The sequence below is a fragment of the Anser brachyrhynchus genome (assembly GCF_964034855.1).
Source record: "Anser brachyrhynchus genome assembly, chromosome: 3".
Taxonomy (NCBI): domain Eukaryota; kingdom Metazoa; phylum Chordata; class Aves; order Anseriformes; family Anatidae; genus Anser; species Anser brachyrhynchus.
Genome location: NC_137696.1, coordinates 124616711 through 124640350, shown reverse-complemented (window position 1 = coordinate 124640350; position 23640 = coordinate 124616711). Strand labels below are relative to the sequence as shown.

At 43.9% G+C, this 23640-nt stretch overlaps 1 protein-coding gene across 2 annotated transcripts in view; it reads right to left on the bottom strand.

Annotated features, from left to right (window-relative positions):
* Positions 1-23640, bottom strand: part of ELP3 (elongator acetyltransferase complex subunit 3) — a 99390-nt gene that overhangs the window by 34720 nt on the left and 41030 nt on the right. For both annotated transcript variants that reach the window (XM_080587834.1, XM_080587833.1), the window contains 3 exons: positions 21127-21288; positions 17705-17831; positions 1077-1270 (listed from right to left, as the gene is read on the bottom strand). In XM_080587834.1, coding sequence (XP_080443960.1) covers positions 1077-1270; positions 17705-17831; positions 21127-21288 — 483 coding nt within the window. The remainder of the gene's footprint in view (positions 1-1076; positions 1271-17704; positions 17832-21126; positions 21289-23640) is intronic.

The window sequence follows — 23640 nt, the reverse complement described above, 5'->3', positions numbered from 1 at the left end:
CAGCACAACCTCCTCAGAGCTTGATCTCAAACTTGCCTGAAGTGCATCTCGTTATTACTCCAGCTTCAACTCCACCAGATCCTGCTTGTGCATCCTCTCTTTCAGTGATGCTTTGCACCATCCACAAGGCTTCCTCAGTGCCCTATTACTTTTTGTATTAGTGTAAATAAATACAATTTTGAGCAAGACTGTTTTTTTAAATGGATGTTTGAGAAATTCCACTGATAAGGCTGCATCCAGACTTCGTCAAGGCTACCCGGTGTTTCTTGCCTTCAGCAACTTTCTTCTCTGCCTTGTTTTTCCACTTATCCCTGCCCCGTAATACATTTCCAGACGGGCACAAAAATCAAGTACCCTACAGAAGTCCAGCCAGGTGAGGTGTAAAGCACAAGGCTTTCTCATTCTGCACTCTAGAGCTAGGCACTGGCACTGTTTCTGGCTCGTGTAGCTGGAAGCCAACTGAGTAGTGCCTGCACATGCAAAAATAGGTAAGTGTGCTACAGCCTCCCTTCCTACTATCAGACACGTACAAGATAACAGCAGAAAAAATAATCCAAGAAGGACCCCACACTGAAAACACAATGCTAGGGCAAGTATTACTTACCGCCCCGGGAAGGGAGGTTTCTGAATGGAAATAGCAGCACTACCATAATACACTTATGAAAACCCTGCAATGCCCATGGGGAAAGACAGGAAGTCTTTAGAGCAACAGGAAAAAAAAAAGCCTCGTAGCTCCTGTAATAAATATAGGAAACTTCGCCCACAGCCAAGAGGCAATTATCCATCACTATCATTAGAGTACTGCGTGTGCCACATCCTATGCTGGCAGTGAAAATGGGGCCTCCAGAAATCCTGAAGTTTCTGGGTGTATTAGAGAGGCAGTTCAATTTAAATGGTTTCTCGTTCTACTTGGCCTTTCCCATTCTGAATAGACAGGAGGCAGTTTAAAAATCTTTAGTGCATTAATGATTGCGACTGAAAAATAGTAACAGGCCGAGTCAGATCTGGCTGTGATTAAAGCAAGAATCCCTCCAAGTGCAATAAATCAATACCCAAAGCCCACCACAGAAAATTACCTCTGAACACGGTACACACGTGTCCACGGTGGGACGAGAGCCAAGATTCTGGCCACCAGATCCACAAGAGTGCTAGGGGGGTAGCTCTTGTATCTTCCAGTCTTCCACAGCTCGTACAGGCCAGTGCCACGGATCACGAGCGTTGGATAGAGCTTCATGCCGTCCGGGCGAAAAGCAGGATTCTCAAAAAACTCCTGCAAAAGTGGAACAAAAATGTGAGTCAGAGAGAAACAAACCAGATCTCCTGAGGTTTCAATGCCCTAACAAAACTAATTTCAAGACGGGTTCTGTAAAACACAATTGTAAGCGTGGCTTAGGAATGACTGGCTTACATCGAATTTTCAGTATTTATCAGTTCACGGCGTTTTTAGAAATAAAAGTATATTATAGACTTAAAGGGAAAGCCGATAAAGAAAAAAAATCCACATGACAATGCTACCAATCAAATCCGTGCGTTGCCGCTACCTTTCAGCATGAATTCAATAGATACTGCTCCATTTATTGTAACAGACTCTGCTCAGAATTAGAACAATAGAAATGAGCGCACTTATCTTCAATCTCAGCAGACCACATTTAGAGATTAATCAATGTGTCTGGGACACATCATTTGAATAGCAATGAAGAAAAACAGATTTATTCCACAATGAGGTTCTGAACAATCCTGGAGAGCGGGAGGACACGCTGGATCTCCTGCTAACTTCTGCGAATAAATCGCAGCGGAGAGCTGCAAACTGAACAACGCTAGCTCGCACTACACATCCATCACGGTGGTTTTTTTTTTCAGATTAAATTTCAGTAATGACAATTAAAATAATTTACTAATAACAATAATAATATGTTAAAAAAACAACATGTAAGGCACCCTGAACCGAACAGCCATTAAAGTGACTTAAGTGATGGTATAGGCCTTCTAACTGCATCTCCAGGCTAAATATAATATTGGATTAGACCACTGAACGCTTGAAATCTACAGCTTGATCCCTCTCCAGCACAGTGTTCTTGTAATAAATAAACCTCAAGTTTATTAAGCTGAGTTAACGGCCGGCTATTGCGGTCCCACCAGTTGCTGCGCCAGCTTTGGTGCTCCCCAGCACTTTGCTTTAGTGCTTCGACGCATTCACGTGGCCCGGCCCCGCTCTGCGACTTCGCTAGGTTTCTTGCCGCTGCTGTGTGTTAAACCAGCTCCCGGAGCGCTCCTGCAAGCCCTGACGCCGGAATAAAGTGCCATTAGCAGCCTGCTGGGAGCAGGACCTCCCCGCGCCGGCAGCGCCGAGCGGCTTTGTTGCTGCACAAACCCATCCTTTAACTGCTCAAAGAAACGGCAAATGGTTTGCTGCTGGCTTGAGCGCGCCAAAATAGATCTGCACGGGCTCGAATGCGTGCAAGATCCGGCACAAAGATGGGAGGAAGGGAGCGTGGTGAGAGGAGCAGCAGGACCACATCGGCCTGGGCCATCTCAAGCAGGCGCCCTGCCGAAGCCCCGGCCAGCTCCAGCAGCCTCTGTCCTGCACGCCCACACCGCTGCTCCTGCTGGGCGGCTCCAGAGCAAAACACATCAGAGCGAATACATCTGTAAAAATGAAAGTGGTCAAAAAACCTTTTTCAGGCAGAGCCGCCTCCTGAGCCATTGTATACATCTGAACAGAGACCGGCACAACCGAGGATTCAGCCTAAGACACAAAACAAGATACGGACTGTGGATCAAGTCCACGTTGCTGCTGCAAAACTAAAAAACTGTCAAATCCTGCATTTCTCCTCAAAGAGTGCCCAAGACACAAGGCCACGAAGCACCCCAGAGGGACAAGGTACCTTGTGTGTGTCCCACTAAGCTGTGCTACTTGTGAAGTGAGTGGTTTGCAGAGAAACAAGCCAAACACAGACAGAAAGCGATGACTGGACCCTAGCATCACGGCGCTCACGCTGGAGTGCGTGTGGGTACAAAAGAGGTAAAAAAGGTTGGTTTTCTCCTTTTCCCAGCTGTTTGTGCACTCTATACAACCCCCCTGTTCATCATGAGCCTCGTATCACCACCGGGAGAGGAAAAACACTCATTTTGCCAGCTCCGTGAAATCATCACCATCACCATCATCTCCGAGGCGAGGACGTAAATGACTTACTCGGAGGCACTCGGGGCTGGCTCGCGCTCCCCAGGCAGCGGACGTGATGGCTCCCTGCCCTGCCCACGCCTCCTGCCAGCTCCAGTTCCCGCAGACCCTCGGCCAGGATGACTCACCGATGTGGGAGAACGCATTTTGGGGAGAATACTTTTGTTTCGGCGTTGGACTGGGTTACGGAGCAGCCTATCGAGCAGCAGAGGTGAAGTGGTGGAAGCAGGATCTGCCCCCAGGTGTTGGGTCTGCTTAGAGCACCCCTCAGAAGGGCTCGTCCTCCCCCTTGCCCCAAGGGTTCAGTTTGACTTTGCAGGTAAATCATAAATATCATAAATCATAAACACCATAAATCATAAATATCCTAAATCATAAATATCATAAATACCATCCTGGTGGCTGAGAGGGAAGGCAGACGTGTGTGCCCTTGGCCAACCACTCTCCTCACTTCTTTTGTGCCAGCCCCAGTGTGCATCCGACCCTCAGGACACAAAGAGGGAAAAAAAATGAAATTCACCAGGCTCATTTTCGAAGCAGCCAGCTGAAGCAGGTGTTATCCAAAATCATACAACATGTTAGGGGTCAGAAAAATAAGTCGGAAAAGCGTTGTCCTGGACCAACCCAAAAGGACAGCCTCCCCCCTTCTGTGGGTGGTTAGAGGAGCTCTAATGTAAAAGAAAGCAACTGTGAAAAAAGGAATGAGACAGTCTTGTAAGAAGTGACTGCTCTAACGAGAGGAGTTATATGGCCAAGTAGAGCTGAAGAAGAGAAAGACATTATGGTAAGAAAGCAATGACGCTTCCACAATGAGATACAGAAAGGTAAATAAGCCACTCCAGCAAGCAAAAAAGCTTCCAGATAGGCAATGTATTAATATTCGCAACAATACTGAGCTGAATGCAAAAGCATCTATGATTCATCAGGCAGAATATTTAAAACACTCCCTGATTTACATTGCAGATTAAAGGCAAACGCATCAGCACAGTGCTAAGGTTAAAAACATCCAGCAGTCAAAGGCAAGGTCAAAAGTTAAGGTTTCTAATCACATCATGAATTTTGCCACTTTCTCCATACTGTGTATTTTCTGTCATTATATAAAGCCAGCTGATAATGCTACGTCATATTTCAGTAGCACTGGCGTTAAAAAAGCCAAGTTTCATATTTATTTCTTAAATAATTTCTCAAAATATTCCTCAAGTTTAATTAATATTAATTATTTTTTGAAATAATTTCAAAAATACAACAAAGCAGCATCTCCTTTCTTCCAGAATCCCTTTTTTCAGTGGTAAACTTTAAAGAGTTTCCATAAATCCCAATGTTTAAAGGCTTAACCTTTTCCCATTTGTAAACAGTTTTGATTGAGTCTCTCATGAAACAAAAGGAGCTATAAAATGCCAACACATTCGAAGCTTTAGTAGTAACTGTAGCCTTTCCTTTTTTTAATTAGACACCTTAAAAGGTGTCTTCAACTGATAAAAACGCTCAGAACAGCTTACTGCCAAAACAAATTTAATCCCTTGTGCAGCATCTGTTCAGAGACCACCATCCAAAGCACCTCTGGAGTCAACAGGAGGCTTTCCATCAGGTCTAGGCAGGCACTCGATCAAGACTTAAATCCACTTCTGCTAATGCCCTGTGACGCAAGAGGCTAACGACGACCTGGAGAGAAAGGATCCCTACACATTTCCAGTCTTTTTGAATCACTTGAGGACGCGGCGTAGTACTCTCACACGCATGAATATTCTAAATGGAAACACATACAACTTCAAAGCTACTAAACCAATTTTCTTTGAACTTCCAGTTCTCTCCCCTCTAGCTAAAGACTGTAATCCAAGTAGCACTTAACACTTCTTGTATAATAGAGATGGATGCTGGAGTAAAATTTTAAATTTGTGTACGTAGATGATGGACAGGATGTAAAGGATTGTCATGGTGGTTTAATAATAATAAATACATATATATAAATTCAGATCAGTCAAAGCTTTTAATGATCTGGAGGTTCATAAACATGAGCATTTTTATACCCTAAAATAATGTGTGTCATAACCTTGGCCAATTTATGTGGTAGGAGAGAAAAGTTGAGTACTCTTTCACAGCAAATAATATATTGAGTAACCAGAAAAACCTGGAATTCACAATTTTTTTTGCTTCACCTGAGCTCCATTAAACATACTTTACTTGTAGGAACAGCTGCTCTACGAACTACAAACAATGAATCTTAATAAGATCCCATCAGCACACATTCAGGCTACAAGGTTATACAAGTTAGCTGCTAAAATGTTTTATGAGAATAGTAATTGATTTTACTAGCATATGCCTTTGTTGTAGAAGTTCCCTGTTATTAAAGCTAATGGCGTCTGCAGGATCCATTCATCCACCACCTCACAAACTCACTGCCACTGTGAATAATCAGGGTCCGACGGGTGTAAAGTTAGTCATTTAGATGCCAAGAAGCCGATGATTTTTCCATCAAGGCAGACGTATCAAAGTGCATGATGGAATCCTTTTGTTCAACTCCCATCAATTGCTTTGAGTCTTATAAATTGCATGACACTGTAATTGTTGTCCAACAAAACAGACATTAGTTAAAAATCAAAAGTCAACATAACACTAATGTGAACCAAAAAAAAGCTCAGAATATGAGATGGAATCTGGAGGTGAAGTCCTGAGCTCAAATATTTCACTTTCTTATGTGTTTGCAACAACCTTTTTGAATTATAAATCTGTCAGTCAACCAGCTATCTGTTCACAGTCGCAACAGAAAGGTCACAATCATTTGGAATCATAATGAGACTACATAGTGGTTTGGTCCCATTTTCAAGTTTGGCCATAGCACACATCAGCCAATATTAAAAATTTCATCTTTCCATTTTCATCTGATTTTACTGACCACTCTAAGCACAAAAAAAAAAAACAGAAATGTTTTGAAGAGACCCAAAAGCTGTAGTTCTTCCCCTCGCTCCAAAAAGAGAATATTTTTATTGGATTCCATTTCATCTTCTTACCAAACAGAGATTCAGTTGCCATCTTTAATCTTCCTGCTCTCAAGAAGTTCGACTGTTGTAGGAGATATCAGTTATAGGATAAGCGAAGCAATTTATGTTATGCGTTTTACAAAAATGTCAGGTTTTGTTAAAAATAAAGGTCACCAAAACCTAGCTTTTAATGACTGTCCACTAGAAATGAGGTGCCTCTCAACCTGATTCCATAAACTTGAATTGGTTCCTTTGCTATAGTCCCTGCATTAGACAGATGATTAAATTCATGTCCGACTGCATTAAAATGAATGGTATCTTAACTCTCCATATCGCAGCATTCCTTATCTCCATCAGCCGTATTATTTATAACTATTAACAGTGGTAACACTTGAAAGCTACTGCGTTGAGTGACACTTCCAGCTCTACAGGGAGTGAACAATCACTTAGCAGTTTAATTATATGCATTAATAGAAGCTTGTGGCTCAAAAATGTGGCTCCATTTTAACTTGGAATTTGCATTTTCCCCCCTCTTTCTTGTAAATGCTGCTCTAATTAAAATGTAATGATAGGATCTGCATTCACTGATACTTACAATGGCCTACTGACCGAGAAGTAGAGACTGTAATGCCTTTTTACTGCGCTTTGGTACAGCCTGCGATTACATACATTGTCAGCTACCAGATGTCACCTGGGAAGCAGGGAAATGCAGTGCCAACAGCGAACCAAGACACAGTCATTTTAAAGTCACTTAACATCAATATCTGTCAATTGTGTGACCTTTGTCGTCCCGTTAAGAAGTTACCAGGAAATAATAAGATGCTACTTTGCAGCTACTCTGGACACCACCTTTCTGTAGACAGAATTCTGATAAATTAGACATTTTTGGATACAGTTTTATCACACAGTGACAGAATGGTGAAAAAAAATCATGATTACTGTAATGCATTTTACGAATTGCATGTGTGTTATACACTGTGATCATAGGATCACAGAATATCCTGAGTCGGAAAGGACCCAAAAGGATCGTATCATAGAATGGTTTGGGTTTCAAATGGCCTTAGAGATCATCTAGTTCCATCCTCCTGCCAAGGGCAGGGACACCTTCCACTAGAGGATCACTTGGCTCCACACAACACCCCCCAAAAACCAGACCCTGTGTCTGAGAGCCTTGTCCAGACACTTCTTGAACTCCGGCAGCTCGGTGCTGTGACCACTGCCCTGGGCAGCCTGTCCCAGTGCCCGACCACCCCTGGGTGCAGAACCTTTCCCTCACACCCAGCCTGACCCTCCCCTGTCCCAGCTCCACGCCGTCCCCTCGGGTCCTGTCGCTGTCCCCAGAGAGCAGAGCTCAGCGCCTGCCCCTCCGCTCCCCTCGTGAGGGAGCTGCAGGCCGCCATGAGGCCTCCCCTCGGCCTGCTCTGCTCTGGGCTGAACAAACCCAGGCACCTCAGCTGCTCCTCACACGCCTTCCCCTCCAGACCCTTCACCATCTTTGTAGCCCTCCTTTGGACACTCTCTGGTAGTTTTAAGTTCTTCTGATATTGTACCACCCAAAACCGCTCCCAGTGCTCGAGGTGAGGCGGCAGCAGGCAGAGCAGAGCGGGACAATCCCTTCCCTCGACCAGCAGCAGTGCCGGGCCTGATGCCCCCCAGGGTTTGTTTGGACACCAAGGTGAACACGAGCCAGCAACGTGCCCTTGTGGCCAGGAAGGCCAACAGTATCCCGGGGTGCAGTTGGAAGCGTTGCCAGCAGGTCAAGGGAGGTGATCCTGCCCCTCTACTCAGCCCCGGTGAGGCCACACCTGGAGTATTGTGTCCAGCTGTGGGCTCCCCAGTACCAGAGGGACATGGAGCTACTGGAGTGGGTCCAGAGGAGGGCTGCGAAGATGATGAGGGGACTGGAGCAGCTGTAGCACCAGGACAGGCTGAGAGAGCTGGGCCTGGTTAGCCTGGAGAAGAGAAGACCAAAGGGAGACCTCATCAATGGGTCTGAATATCTGAGGGGAGGCTGTCAAGAGGATGGAACCAGACTCTTCCCATTGTGCCCAGCTACAGGTCAAGAGGCAACAGGCAAAAAAAAATGAAGCCCAGGAGGTTCCATCTGCATCTGAGAGGGCACTTGTGTGCTGTGAGGTGACAGAGCACTGGGACAGGCTGCCCAGAGAGGTTGTGGAGTCTCCTTCTCTGGAGATACCCAAAAATCCGCCTGGATGCCATCCTGTGCAAAGTGCTCGGGGTGACCCTGCTAAGCAGAGGGGTTGGACCAGACGATCTCCAGAGCTCCCTTCCAGCCTGGGCCATTCTGGGATCCTGTGATCTCCCAAAGCCACCTGGACGTGGTGCTGGCCACCCTGCTCTGGGTGTTCCTGTTGGAGCAGGGGTGGGATGAGAGGACCCACACGTGCCTCCAGCCTCAACCATTCCCTAACTCTGTACGTGCCTTCCATGCAAAATGAGCACAAAGACAATGCAGAACATTCGGTGGCAATAAGGCAGATGAGCCCGCTATGAAAGGGAAAAGCAAGCTCTCTAGTATTTCACCTCCGGCAAGCTGGAGCTTGTTCTGCTGACTGTGCACACCCACTCTCCAAGGTATCTTTAACTGGCATTTATTTTAAATACCTATAATTAAAATACAATTGAAATATTTCTGTAATAGACCCTTGGGAATTTCCAAAGGTGCCTTGCATTTATATGAAGATGGTATGCTGAAATCACTCATGCCAAATATAACATTATTTCTGAGGCCTGTGAGGAAGGGGAGCGTTATCTATCCTCAAAGAGCACAAAGAGGTTTTTGGGGGAAACGACTCTACGCTGCAATTAGTAAATCCTGTTGTTGCGTCAGTGATGTCTGATGCAAACACACTACAAGGTGGCAACGTTTTTAATTAGGCTCCTCTGAAACGTGTATGTTACAATATATATGGTATCATGAATCTCTGTAAAATTCATTCAAAGGCAGGCTTAAAGCAGAGAGAGAGCAACTCATTTCTGCTTTACGTCTACACTCATGACAAAATCATGACAGATCTCCTACAGACGTGACCATGGGACAAAAAGTTTCTAAAGCAGGTGATCCCAACTTCCAGCCCTCCAGAAGGTAGCTGTAAAGCATCCTGCAATCAAGGGAGCAAAGGCCATTTTCCAGGTGAACGTTGTAATTTTCCTGGCTATTGACAGCTATGTAATAAAAATCCTTTCAGTTCCTGACATACTGAAGCTGTCAAATTTCACCAGAGTACATAAAATATGATTTTGGAAACTACTAAGCCAAGAAAACAGTGCCATAAAACCCAACATTTCGGCCACAAAAGGGTCAGTTCTGTGACTATTATTAACACCGTTTTTTAGCCCATCTGCCTGCAAATTTCTTCAACAATAGTATATATTAACGTGAAAACAGCACATCAGGGCACGCTGTAGCACAGTAGCGTACAGTAGGTGGACCAGAAAAGTTTGTTTCATGTTCATTTCTCTAGTCTTTAAATTCCTGAAGGTACAGGCTCACAGTACTCGAGAAGTTTCTCAATAGCACATCACAGAGGACCCTGATGTCTCGTACTGAACTATTACAACAGCTCAAGTTAACGAGAACGTATTTATTGGTTGCCACTTAATGGAATAATCTATGTGCTCACTTCGGGTTGTTCCAGAGTGCCTCATACACAGCCTTTGAATGCCAAATAAGAAAAGTGGATTGGCCTGTTAATGTCTGGAGAAAACACCATGAAAGACCTTGTAATTCACCCTTCAAGGTGCAAAAGCTGTTATTCCTCCACCCTTCCCTGGCAGCACCCAAACCATGAAGTCCATGTGCCAAAGGGAACTTTTCCACAGGTGTCTAACACAAGCTAATCCTCGCACTATCCAGCTTCAGAAAGAAAGCATTAAACATAACCAGACCACTCTTGGGGTGCAACACAACAGTCATAGTGGAGGTGACCTAATTTACAGGAGCATTTAGCCCACAGATGAGGTGTTGTCTTCAGTGAGTTATTTACCAATGCTATGCACTTCAGTTTCATAAATACCCTAACTCTAGGATATTGCTGCTGCTGGCCGAAGAGGGAACATGCCTGCCTGCCATCCCATACCTTCCCTGGTCTTTTTGTATCCCTGGACTGTTCGGATCTGCATGTTGCCTCCTGTCTAACGCTGTCGGATAGTCGCTTTCTGCAAGGAGATGCTAGCGTATGACAGTCCCGGGCACCACTACAATACAACTCAATAAGGAAAGAGACATTTCACATTTGGGAGATGCCTTGGGCATCAGCAGCATGACCTTGGAGCGTGGTTTTGACTCCTGAACACAGTATCTACGCGAACACCAGACAAGTCTCTCCAGATTGTGCTCACTGCACCGAGCAGCCCCATCTGCTCCGTCTTGCAGGTGCTCCAAGTGACTCTCCATTTATTACGCAGTTCTGGAGAAACCCATGAGAATACCTCAATAAATTTGCTGTGAAGTTTCACCTTCACTTTTACCGAGCACAGGACTCTGGCCTTTACGTTGCTGGAAGGGTCGGCTTTCCCCTAGGGCTAAGTATGGGAAATACAGCATTTTTCATTGTTTTAAGTTAAAACACAAGTTTTGCGACACAGATCACTTTAAAGAATGTCTTCTACCCTACAAATCATTGAGACCAGCAACTCTACAATCTTTTTTGATAATCTAACCCTCTTTCATCAGACCTCTCCTCTCCATAACAAGCATCAACACAACCACATGCTCCCTCCTACCCGACTCAGCCCTGCAAAAGCTTCTCTCAGTTATTATGTTCACAGCAAAACCATTACGCTTTTCCATTATGCTTTAAAGAAAAGAAAAAATCAAGTCCTTGAGGATTTAATTTGGACATCACGGTTTACCACCCTCATAGTAAGCATACAGTTGCTGCTGCTGAGCTGTGCTAAAATACATATTTTACTAAATGATGCTTTGTTTGCCTAAATGCCTAGCAAATTTGCACTCTATCCAAGACGCATCCTTTTATTCCTGTACTGCTTTTCCATTTGGCTTTATGTTCCCAGACATATGCTCATTATTGACTTCAGCAGCAAGGGGCCTTAGTGAAAGAAGCCCAGAAAACAACTTCAGAATGCTGGCTTGAAAACCACCACTTGAATAGATAGCGCAACTGCATGAGCCTACGCAACCCACAGTTGTCTGGGGATTGTTAAGTTCCAAACCGATCTTTTAGTTTGGGTAGAAAAAGGGTCTCAACTGTACCTTTACACTTATCAGAAGCTTTTTCTGAATGGGAAGCTATTTTAAAGATAGCGATGGTTATTAGCATAACCTTTACGGCTGCCACGCCGGAGGAAATTTTATGTGCGGACAAAATACTAATTCACAAAGACAAAGGAAGCAACCCAAGCAATCCAAAACGCAGTCTTTCCACGCAGCCTTGCAAATCATCACGTTAATACTAAAAGGTACAGCAACGCGTACCGTGTCTGGGCAGCACGATGCAAGGCAGCGGCGCTCACGCCGCCACTGAAATCCTCACCCTCTGCATTTTCCGGTTTAAGTCGTGACACCTTACCCATGTCACGCAGAGGAGAAGGGACCAGTTTTACCTGTACTGTTCAACTGATTCAGCTCTTCTCTTCCCACACATCATCACACGGAGGGTTGCAGCACTAACTTTACTTTGTTCTCACATTGCACATATCCAAAGAGAGAAATCTGATGTGCTTTATAAGAAACCTATCCAGAGCTGCTGCAAACACACCCAGTGAGCAAATAAAAGTTGGTTCCACACAGACAGTGGAAAGGGAGAGAAGCTTTGTGCACGCAATTTGACCATCTGCAGCAGTGGGCACAAGCCGGGCCTTTATCTACACATTTTATCCCCAGAAATATGAGTGCAATTATCTGTGAAAATAGTTTCTAAAAATAGCCCGCTCCTTACTACCACGATTCCCATTAACATAAAAAATTACCATGGCGTTGGCCACAGTTCATGAAACTATAATTGTTTGCGAACTGAAGAGCTTTTTAGCTCTAACGTTTAGGAAGTCTCCAAGAGAAGCTCGAGTAACTGTTTCAGAAGGACTGATCATTAAACACTGCCTAATCTGTTTCTATAAATGTGCCCGTGAAGAAAAAAAAAAAAAACAACAGAAGAAATTTTCAGAGGTAATGCTGGCTACCTGCCAATAACAGTGTTTCAATGAGACGTTTAGTAGGAACTGAAAGGAGAATCATTTACCCCACTAAACATTTCAGAGATATATTTAAAAACAGAGATAATTGTCTTCCCAAAAGAGTACAAAAATCAGTGGAGATCAGCAGTTTAAGCATCTTTTATTACATTTATTAAAAGCTCCTGATAGCGCTGTAATAAATTACCTTCATTATGAATTTCAACTCCTTAATAAAAATGAGAGCCCTCCGGAAAACTATCTCCTTATTTACAGCTAAAGGTGATACAACAGTATTTAAAGTTTTACAACACCAAATACATTACAGAGAGAAACAGTCATATTACCCGTTGCCTTACTTGACCACTATATTTCTCTCTGATGTTCACACGCCAAAATAAAGCCGTAGCCCTCTGCTTAACTTAAGCTTGGATGCATCAGGCATTTCACTAAAATTAGTCTATTTCTGATACATGCTTATTTAGCCATTCCTTCAGGAGAAAAAAAATACAGCCTGACACATGAGTGTAAGAAAAGGAATTTTCTACCAGACTAAAATAATTCAGCGATGGCATTTTATTTAAGAACCGTATGAATGGCTCTAATGAATCGAACCAAATCTCTTCAGTCTGATACTTGTCTCCAATACAGACTAGTAAATGGTCCTGCCTACGCTTTTCCCATCAGCTTTTTATTTATATGAGACTTCAGTTGGAAATGATGAGGCCAGAAAACCTCCCTACTGATCACCTCAAGGAAAAGGAAGGTTCTGCCAATGACTTGCTATGACACTTCCTCTGACCCTTCCCACACTTGAAACTCCTCATCTTCTGGCCCTCCTTCTTGTTCCTTTTCCCTTTTTCTGTTCCCCCAACTTATTTCATCTACACAGGGTCTTTGAAGTCATTTGAGATGGGCTTACAGACATCCCTTCTGAAGGACCAAAATGAACCACAACGGTAAACCATACATGGGAAAAGACCCCTAAAAAATAGAGCAAACAGCCCTGCCTTCTCCGTTAGTAAATGTTACTAGCTTAGCAGTATTTATACCAGAAGAGATCCAGCTTGTCGATGATACTATTGCTACTCAGTGACTCTGCAGAAACAGAATGAGGAATTAGCAACAGCATCCTGGGAATTCTTTAGCCTCCTAAAGTTTTTGCTTAAATCCAAAGTTCTGCTTGGTAGCCCCGTTGGCAAGTGTGATTCATGAATCCTCCCAACCATTTACCCCTAGAGTCACCTCATCCCTCTCGTGCTACAACAGCAAAGCTGAGTGTTTATCGCGTTCCACAGAATGAGGTGTCTGCTCTGGTAACAATTCCATTATTCCCGCTGAGCCCTTGATTTATTCTAGCTATTATTCTAATTATTTTCTCCGACCACCTGCTACGTGAGGCACTGCAAAGCGGTCTTATCGGCTCTGCTTGCATTTGCGAGCTAGAAGCAGCAGAGTGCATGTGTGTGCACGCGTGCACGCTACCTGACACGAGGACACGGGCGGTGGGAGGGAGCCGAGGATGCTCCCTCCTGCAGCGTGTTCCCGTACTTGGAATGGGGTGAAAAGACCTGAAGGAGAAAGGAAATCCTCCGAGGCTATAAAAAGCATCTGTAGTAATGGGAAAAAAGGGGCATGCTGGGGGAAGGAAGGGTGGAGAAGCACAACATAACTGGTACATAGAACCAGTACATCCACTCTGGTTGAAAAAAGGAGCTGCAGTAATCTTTATACTGAAGACAGACAGAAAGGCAGCCACCTGCCCCTCACTGTAAAAGGGACAATATGTACATATAATAAAAGATGTATCTAATATACTTACTCCTATCAATAAATTACAGTTTTGAATAATCATGAAAACACTTTCCAGGAGTACATTTGCTATACTCACATCAAACTTTGAAAACACAGATATGCTTGCAAAAGAGGAACTGATGGGCATCAGAGCTGCTGGATGGAAGAAGCAGGTAACACTTCAAAATCAATAGGTCATGAGGGACAGAAGCAATGTTACTCTTGAAACCATAATTACCTGTTCAATTTGAAGAAGCACCCAGTATTTTTAGTATGCAGTCAGCACAATCAGCAAGTTATTATCTTCCCAGGAGAAACCTCCACGTTTAATCTATCAACTGGTAATGGAGGCAGTGTTTAGACCTCCTTCTAAAGTCATCTGGGTCCCTTTTTGTCCTACCCTTCCCTGGTCTGAAAAGTGCACAACTAGAAAGGAAGTTAGAATCGCAGCAATTTATTTTCTCTAAGCTTATTTGGAACTACCAGAGAAGCAAAAATCTGTAAGGATCCCTGACAAGGCGCAGGTGTCTGTCCCCAAAAAGTCAGAGGTAGCTCATAGCAAGATACATATTTGTGTGATTTAGGAGAATAAAGAACCACAAACTGTGTAAAAGAGCACTCCTCCTCGCGAACAGCTTGGTGCTGTTGCAAGAACACAACAGATGCTCTCCTCTTGGTTCCTCTCTTTGTTCTCACATTAGTTTTATGCAATAGAAGTGTCTAAATATTTACCAGCGTGGACTAACATTTACACAGCACAACTTATAAGTTGTTTCCAACAACTCAAAGCTATGATAGAAAATTTTGGGTAGGAAACAGAGAGCGTACTCTCTAGCTGAATCCCCGGGAAAGGAGGCATTGCTATCTGCTTCAATCACGTTTGCCAGTGCAGGGCTGTGGAAAAACAAAACAAAACGAACGGCTGTTTTCACCCTCTCCTCTCTCTTATTTAAGACAGAGCATCTTTTAAAAATAAATTATAAGGCATTTAAGATAGGATGAGAAGGGCTGAGGAGGAAGGGAAATGGAAAGGATGCCTCTTGTTTACCATTCCATCTTGAAACGTGTCACAGTGATCCACAACCTCTCCACTCTCGTTCCCTGCAGCTCCGTCTCCTGAAAGGCACAGCGATCACTTAGCTGCCCATCAGCCTCGCGGCTGCCTCTTTCACGCAGGTTTCTCCGTGCACTGGCTGGTCTCAGAGTGCAGACCCTGTGCACCTCTCCAACACGTGCATTTTGGTTCCTCCTCCTCTTCCTTCTCAGACTTTCCTCTCTTTAAACCAACACCGGTATAATTCCTCTCCACGTTGCGGTGCCCGAGCACCTCTTCCCCAGCAGCCTGCCTCTCCGTGTCCTATTTCTCCTCCTCACTCTGCAGCATTCACACTGCTTCTTGAGGGCTTCATCCTCCACGCCGATTACTCATCCTCCAGCTCCTCATCTCTACACTCGCTGGCATCCAATCTTAATTTGATCTGCGAGTCCTGCTTCAAATTTCTGAACTCATTAACGAGGTGTCGCTTGAGCTGGCCACCCCATCGCCCTCTCTGCATTCTTAAATCCCCCTCCTAAGCTATCACCTGGTTTTCTTTTTTCCACGGCTTTGCATTTCTCTTGCCCTCCAGCCAGCTTTTTGGCTGATTCCAACCCCTCACACCAAAATTCTGATCTGGTCTTACCCCTTCTTTTTCTAAGACCAATGATTTCTTCATCAACAACGTGCAAATTCCTTCCTGCCATGTTCCAGAGCTGGCATACCACCAACTCTGATGTCCTCCCAGCTCCTAAAGCTGAGGCTTGTCCTGCAAAGATATTCTAGACAAGCTGACCTTCTCTACTCTGCTTTCTCCTCTTGCTTTTCTATGCTAACCTCTATTTTCCCAGCTTTTTTTTAACCCCCCTTGCAATTCCAGCCTTTTCACCACATTCTTGTCCCCTCTTTCTGAGGACTTCGCCTTTTGCATCTTCTATTTCTGCAACAATTGTCAGTAATAAATGGAGAAAATCCAGCAGGGCACTCCCTTTCCCCTGACAAGCAGGGGAGCCCTGCAGCCTGCACGTATCGCAGGCAGTTGAGCATCACTTGAAGTTAAGCAGTGCTGGAAGAGTACTTCCAGAGTGCTTGTGCACTAAAAGAGAAGCAACTCCAGATCCTACTGTGGGAAAGCCCTAGCCATTTGTCATGGATAAGCAGCAGAGAATAGTAATAATTAAATAAAATAATCCTTTCTATAGAAGCTTGAAATTCTGCCTTAAATAATTCCTCCCTCTTCAGTTTTACATCTTGCAAATACTTGAGATTACTGTGTCCCCTTTGCTGGGTCTCATCCAAGGACAGCTCTTTAAATCTTTTAGTCGGTATTGCTGTTCTTCCGTCATAAATCCTCCCCAGCCCAATACTACTCCAAGTAATGACAGGCCCATAAAGAACCCAGAACTACAGCTGCTACTTCACTAGGTATTGAGTCGGGTTTTGCCATACCCCGCAGCACAAGTAATTATAGGAAAACACAGCTAATTTGATGTCCACTCCTACCCTCTCTCTCCCCTAGCATTATAAGAAAGTAATCCAGGAGCAACAGAGGCTGGGGCATGAATTTTGAGCTGAATTCACTTTCAGCTGTCACTGACTTCATCCTTCCTTTTCTGTGTGTTGCCTAATTGCTTTGCCCCAGACTTCTCACGTTGTCACATGAACGCAGTATTCACTAAGTGCCATCTATGTTTATGATGTGCTCGAGGAATCTGCACAAGATCGCTTACAAAAAGCACCTACCACAGGTTTCAGAACTTCCTCCATGTGCGGTACAGCCGCATTCTGGATTGCTTCTTTCTGTAAGTGTCTGTCTGCAGCACACCAGGAAAAAACATTGTTTCCTGCCTGAACTTCTGATCAATACATTCTGTTGCGCTGATAGTTTTTTAGTGCCAGAAAGCACCCAGTCTGACCTTGCAGAGAAATATACCTGTGATTCCTACATCGTGACTGCAATTTCTGAACTATTTTAAAAAGACAACCCACTTGGACTTTAAAATAATGAGATCATGAAAAAAAATCTACCGCATTATCAGGTAAGGTGCTTAATTCCCTATGATGTTTACCATTTGCTCTTTATTTCTCATTTCAATTTCTCTAGAAATAATTTTATATTTTCTTCCACATCATTGATAACGCTATTGAGCGGCGCTGAGCCAAGAACAGAGATGCTATATAATACACCTATACACTCTACTTTGCAATTAATTACCTTCGAGATAGCATGCTTTTAACTTTGAAACATGCACTATTGTAAAGCCAAGGAAAGAAAACCATCTTGGAAAAAAGTAAGAGCCCTAGTTAGCATTGGAAGAGCTATATTCCACTGAGACCTGAGTGACTCAGTCTTTCATGAGGCAAGGATATAATTTTCTGGATGAAGTAGTTCAACAAATCTTTCTTACCCTCCACCTTCAAAAATGAATTTTAAATTGTTTGTCCTTAAGAAATAATTCCGGCCCAGTTCCTAACTAATAGCTGAGCTAAGAAAGAGAGGCAGAATGAGATGGAACAGCTGGAACGAACCAGAAACTCCTGGTGATCCTAAGCCATACTCACAACAAACTGGTCCGTGTCCCTTTCAAGCCCCATGTTTGGTAAGTCGGGCATCATGTGTGCCACCACTTTGAAGCCAGCATCCTTGGCTAAGTGAAAGGACTCGCACACAGCCTTCACGGTGTGACCTCTGGGAAGAGAAAAGGAGAGATTTAGAGCCCCAGACACCCAAGAGAGGCAACCCAGGTCATACAGAAAAAGACACGTTTTTAATTCAGATTATTTTCCAGGAAATGAGCAGGGCTGAGTTTTTTTTATCAGTTTATCACCATCCAAGTCTGGGAACGTGGCTGCTATTAAGGTAAATTAAGCTAGTGGCTAAAAGCAGTCGGGTTTGCTGTTTCCGCAGCAGGTGAACCACCCCGAGAGTACAGCTTTCCAAACCCCAGCCTGAGAAACTTCCAAAAGCTGCTGAAATACCGTGTAAAGTGATGACACAAGGAGATGTCACAGCACAAGCTAGGACACACTGCACTGAAGACTCTGTATAATCAGAATAAACTATAACCAGAAACAAAAGCAACAGAAAAGGAGAAGGATGGGGGCTACGTAGAACCAGCTGGTTAGAAAATCGTCCTCACAAGAGGCTTGCCAAACTTTCAGGTACTCTCTTTAGAGCAAAAGGAACTCTTCACAGGTTCTGAGAGGTGTCAGACCTCCAAGACATAGACCGAACCGGGACTCGGGAAGGATTTCATGTTCTTCCCTGCCATTAAACCACACCAACTCAGGCTTGCACTGCAGGAGCTCGGAGAGAGTGGGAGCCTGCAGGGGCAAAGGCTGAATCACACCTCACTCATCAGCCTCTAGCAAACCTCTCCATCCTCCACGCTTCAGGAGCCTTCTTCTGCCTCCGCAACAGCGACCTCCCTGACTGTGAGCAGCTCCGGGGAGGTGCCCATCACACGGGATCAGTCTCCCCACGACGTCCTTGCTGTTGCTGTCGCCCAGCTGCGAGGGCTCTCCCGGCGCTGGCTGACACTTGCAGCCATTTCTGCCCCGTCAGCATCTGCCGCCGTCGTCCTCCCATGGCGCTCGCCCACCAGCTCACCCTGCCTCTTGGAATTCCTCGCCAACGGATCAGCTCAGCGGGCGGCTCTTCCTCTCCTCGAGAGTCTTCTGGATGAAAAATCGATGCCATCTGGGCATCTCCACGAACGCCTGCCTTCTGCCGAGACCTGATGTTAACCAAAGCAAACAGCCACTTCCCTTGTTTTAAGGACCTTTTCCTTTCTCTCCGCTGGTAGATCCTTCCTCTGTTAAACCCCTACCTGTATTTTTACAACTACAGTTTTATTAATGATTTTTTTCAGAAGTATTATGGTGTTTTTCCGAGACTGTTCAAGGACAGTATTACTCTAGACCTTGAGTAGCCTGAGGGGAGTAAATGGGAGACTTGCTTCATAAATAAAAATTATTTTCTTATTAGAAGTGGAATCTGAGCTGCATCAATAACTTGATTATTTGATGCCTAGATCTGTTCTTGAATATTTTTCTGCCTCACAGCCACCCAAAGCACTCAGAAACCTCACTAATGACTTATGGAACATAATAGAAAGTAATTTCCAAACAGTTAGCCTAATTGGTTGTAATCTGACATTTTGCTACAAGCAAAATATTAAAAGTTTGAAGCAAAACACATCCCCCACAAAGTAGGAGAACAGAAGCAAAATGAGGTCATTTCAGAAGAAAAAGAAAACTTGAATCACTCTTCTCTACAACTATATGCCAATTCATTGTTCGGAAATGTTGGAGTGGGGCATATGAACCAACAGCCCGTGTTGGCTCTGCTGTGAGAGCCTGCAGCAAAGCCTTTTAGGAATTCTGCAAGCAGCTTTGAGAATGTCAAAAACATTTAAAAACATAATTCCATACAGGATTAGTTCTGAGTGAAATAGTCAGTAATATACTACTTCATTCTTCTTCTGATTCATCAGCAGGAAATCAAGGGTTCATTAGCAAATTCGCAAGCCAGAAGTGACATGCGGCTCTGAATGATTTATGGCACCAGCTCTGATCTAACACAGAAACCACAGGAAACCCAAAGATGACTGCAGCGATCGCTAAGTGGAGCTTTACAGTTCCACTTCAGGATAGGGCACCTTTTAAAAGGAACTTGTGAAAAAAAAAAAAAAAAGATTTTAAAAGCTGAAAAGAAATGATTTGTTAAATTTACAATGTGTCAGAAGTAACCAGTAGTGAATACAACTAGTCGAAAAGTAAGATCTAGCCCAGGATGGATCTTTTCCTTTGGAAAGCTCTGACATCTAGAGGAGGAAAATACCACCTATAAATGCGAGCTGTCTGCTCTTGGACTACTCAATAAATGGCTTTTCCAGTGCAGTAGCCTGACTGTTTCATAGTAGTGACGTCCTGAGCTTCCATGCACAAGCAAGACTACGGCTCAACCCGCAGGAAGAAACTCATTTGGGATTCTTACTTTAAGCCTCTAAAAGAAAATGTCCAACATTTTCAGTTTTGCACTACTGCCTTTAAGGTAGGTATTAACAAAAATGTGTTTTGCTTATTGAGCCATACTGCTTCTGTCGTTATCTATGATTATGGTTATTAAATGTCTTTGGTCGGTGACTGGAATATACAACGAAGGCAAGTTGTACAAATGTCAGATGTGAAAAAATGATCAAGAGAAGAATCACTTCTTTCAAAATATCATCAGAATTATCAGGAAAAAAAAAAGGAAGTACAATGAAAGAAAAAGATTAGCTTTCTTGCCTGTAAGGGATGGGATGAACAATGTATTGCACACTCTCCTACGTAGGACAGCTGTGCTTTTGGCCACAGGTCCAAGATGACAAGGAATAAATCACAGGCTTCTTCTGAACCTATTTTGCCATCCCTAGACGTGTTGTAACCACAGAATGACTGGGGTTAATCCATCAACAGGTGCCATTTCTCACTGTGTCTCACCCCCTGTACTTGCCATCGTCACTTCTCCTCTCCCATGCTCAGCAGAATAAGGTGTCTGGTGCAGAGAGCAGGCTGTTTGCTGGCAAAGAGCCTCCCATAGATTACACTGCATTGTATCTGCTCGAGACTAAAGATTGTGAATTATGTAGGATGAGAATTACAAGTTCTCTCCGGGCACATTTTCTCCTTCACAATACTGCATTTATTTATGAAGCAACAACAACAACAAAAAGAGAGAAATATACAGTGCAGGAAAAGATCCTGAGTTTAAAATACTACAAATAACTCCATTTTGTTATAACATGGTCTACACAATGCCACAACAAATTCCATGAAGCCACTGCAGTTTATTACTTTTTCTTAACAGACATACGGCCACACAAGCAAGGAAACGAGCCAAATGTTTCAATATTTGATCTTAAATGGGTGTTCAAATAGGGCTGCTGTTCCGGAGCATTTCAAAAAGCATACCACGAGCATTGCAAGTTCCTTCTCACCTGTTGGTGTCCCTGGCCACGTCCTCATACACGCTCTGCACTCCGATCTCCAGCCTCGTGCAGCCGTAGGACAACATGTCACTTAGATGCCGCTTCAGGCAGTAATCGGGCCGGGTCTCTATTGTTATCCCGATGCATTTTGTCAGGCTTCGTTCCGAGTACCTGCAACAAAAACCATCCTCTATTAAAACTGTGAAGCTGTCGCAGGTGACCAGAGAAGTTTCCAATGTCTTCCAGGTGAGTTCTTTGCAGTCTCCATCAGAATTAAAGTCCAGGTTTAAAAAACGATGATCCCAGCTGGCAGGGGGCTGCCGACCTCACTCCAACACGCGCCTGAAACAACACATGAATACACACGGTAGTAAAGGGCTGGGGTTTGCTGTGCACAGAAGAGCTGACCTTGGTACAGCCTTGCAGGGTGTTTTTAAACAACACCAGCTCGGTAGACGCTTGCAGAACAGAGTGAGCCTTCGGTACTCAGCATCGCCCGAGCAAAAGGGGAAGTCCGAGTAGGAGATGAGAATTGGGTTTGGTTTTGGGGATGGAGCAAGGATGGTGTGAGCACTCGTTTCCACTTACAACCACAGAGGATCTCACGTTAGGGAGATTTTGGTATAGCAGGGACATTTTTGATCAATTCCTACAGCACACAGATAGACCGCAGGGATTAGGACCAGAGCCAGCCATGATCTGAAAACATACAAGCCATGAAAAACTACACAAATCATCGCCTTTCTGAGCCAGTCGCAGGCTCTCAGCTTCATTGAGTCTAACACCGAAACAGAGCTCACTGGTAGCCTTTTTCCCTCCTCTCCCCCATTTATCACTGGATGTCTACCAGAGACTAATTGTTCCAGCCAGTGTAAAAATCCTCTACTGACGACAAATGGTAAGTTATTGACCTACGAGGGAGTAAAACAAAAGAAAAAGGAATCCAAAGCTGCCTTGAACCAAAGTTCGCGACAGGAAACCATAAATCAAGACGAACTCCTACACCACCAGCAGAGATGATACTCATTTCCATTTAAGAACCATTTCACATACCCCCCCCACCCAGTAGTCACCTTTCCTGCAGAATACGGTGGTTGTGTAAGAGGACTGCAGCACAGGGCAGAAGATTTACAGCAAGAAGAATGAAACTTCCTCTTCTGAAGCCATTTGAAACTGCGGAGGTAATCTGGATAGTTCCCAAATTGCGATGTGGGCAGGATTAACGGCTGCCCTCCGAGAAGAGCATCGGTCTCTTTAATGCTCCCCAATGATGAAGATCTCGGTATTCATATTAAATGTTGCTGGAAAGAGGACACCTTGAGTAAGAGAGAGACGTTACGCTGATACCTGAAAGAGCACTGCACACCACAAGCCACCAGGATGACTAACTTCAGTTCTTTATTAGGTAGTTTATAAGGATTCATCACCTGGTTTCTGGCCCTGGATGGCTGGAGACTTCTGAGTCAAAATAAAGCTCCGGAGAGTCTAACTTTTAGCATGGCAGAGGTCCAATTTGACCAAAAAGAGGAAAAAAAAAAGGCAAAAAAACAGGTAGATTCAGACTCATGGGCAAAACTTCCATTCTAACTGATACAGCCTAAGATATTGGGGGGGGTAGACAATAATGGCTGTCAAAATAAGCATCTTTAAAAAAAAAAGAAAAGTATAAAACATTTCAGAGTTTGTGGCTCACTGATCTGACAGACTAACAGAACAAGTGTTTATCGTGCCAAGAAAAACACTGCCAATGTGAGATTCATTAACATCAGCCTAAAAATACGCTCACTTTTAAAGACGCCGTGTTTTGCAAGAATTAAAGAGAGAAATTTTAGCTAAGGGAAAAAAAAAATAAGTCACCGGATAACTCAGCCATCGTGCCAGAGGGGACGTGCTTGTATTAAGCACCTGCAATCATGGCTGGAAATACAGAGGGGAGACAAAAGTAATTATATTTCCCCCCCTGGAGCAAATTTATAGCTGAGTTATAAGATGCTGAATCTAACGAACACCAGCAGACCCCAAAATGATAACACCTACTGAGGGCACCGACAGGGTTTCAGAATGGTGCCAGGGCTGGCAAAATTCTCTTGTCCAATTCAATGCTGGAAAGAGACACGTGTCTTAACTATGTTTTATTATTTATTTTACGTTTTATTTATTATTTTATGCAGCGGACAGGTAGAGCACAGCCTAACACTTTGCTTTATTAACATAAAAGCTTGAATCGAGTGGTCCCCCTTTAATTAAGACTACAAACTTCCTTCAACTAACTGGAAAGGAGAAAGAAGCACGCGATCGTCAGCCATCCACCGAAGGCACTTCTGGCAACGTATTTTTATCATTTCCTGAGTAGAGGAGAATAAACTTGACTTCTCTGCTCCCTTTTCGTGACTTTTGAACTTGAAACACTCGTTTGGATATTCACCATTTTTTCCATTTGCAAAAAGAGCGGCTCTATTCCACTTGAAATGTAATCCTAAAACTAAGGGAAGGCACAAATAGCAAGATTACGAATTAAGAAGC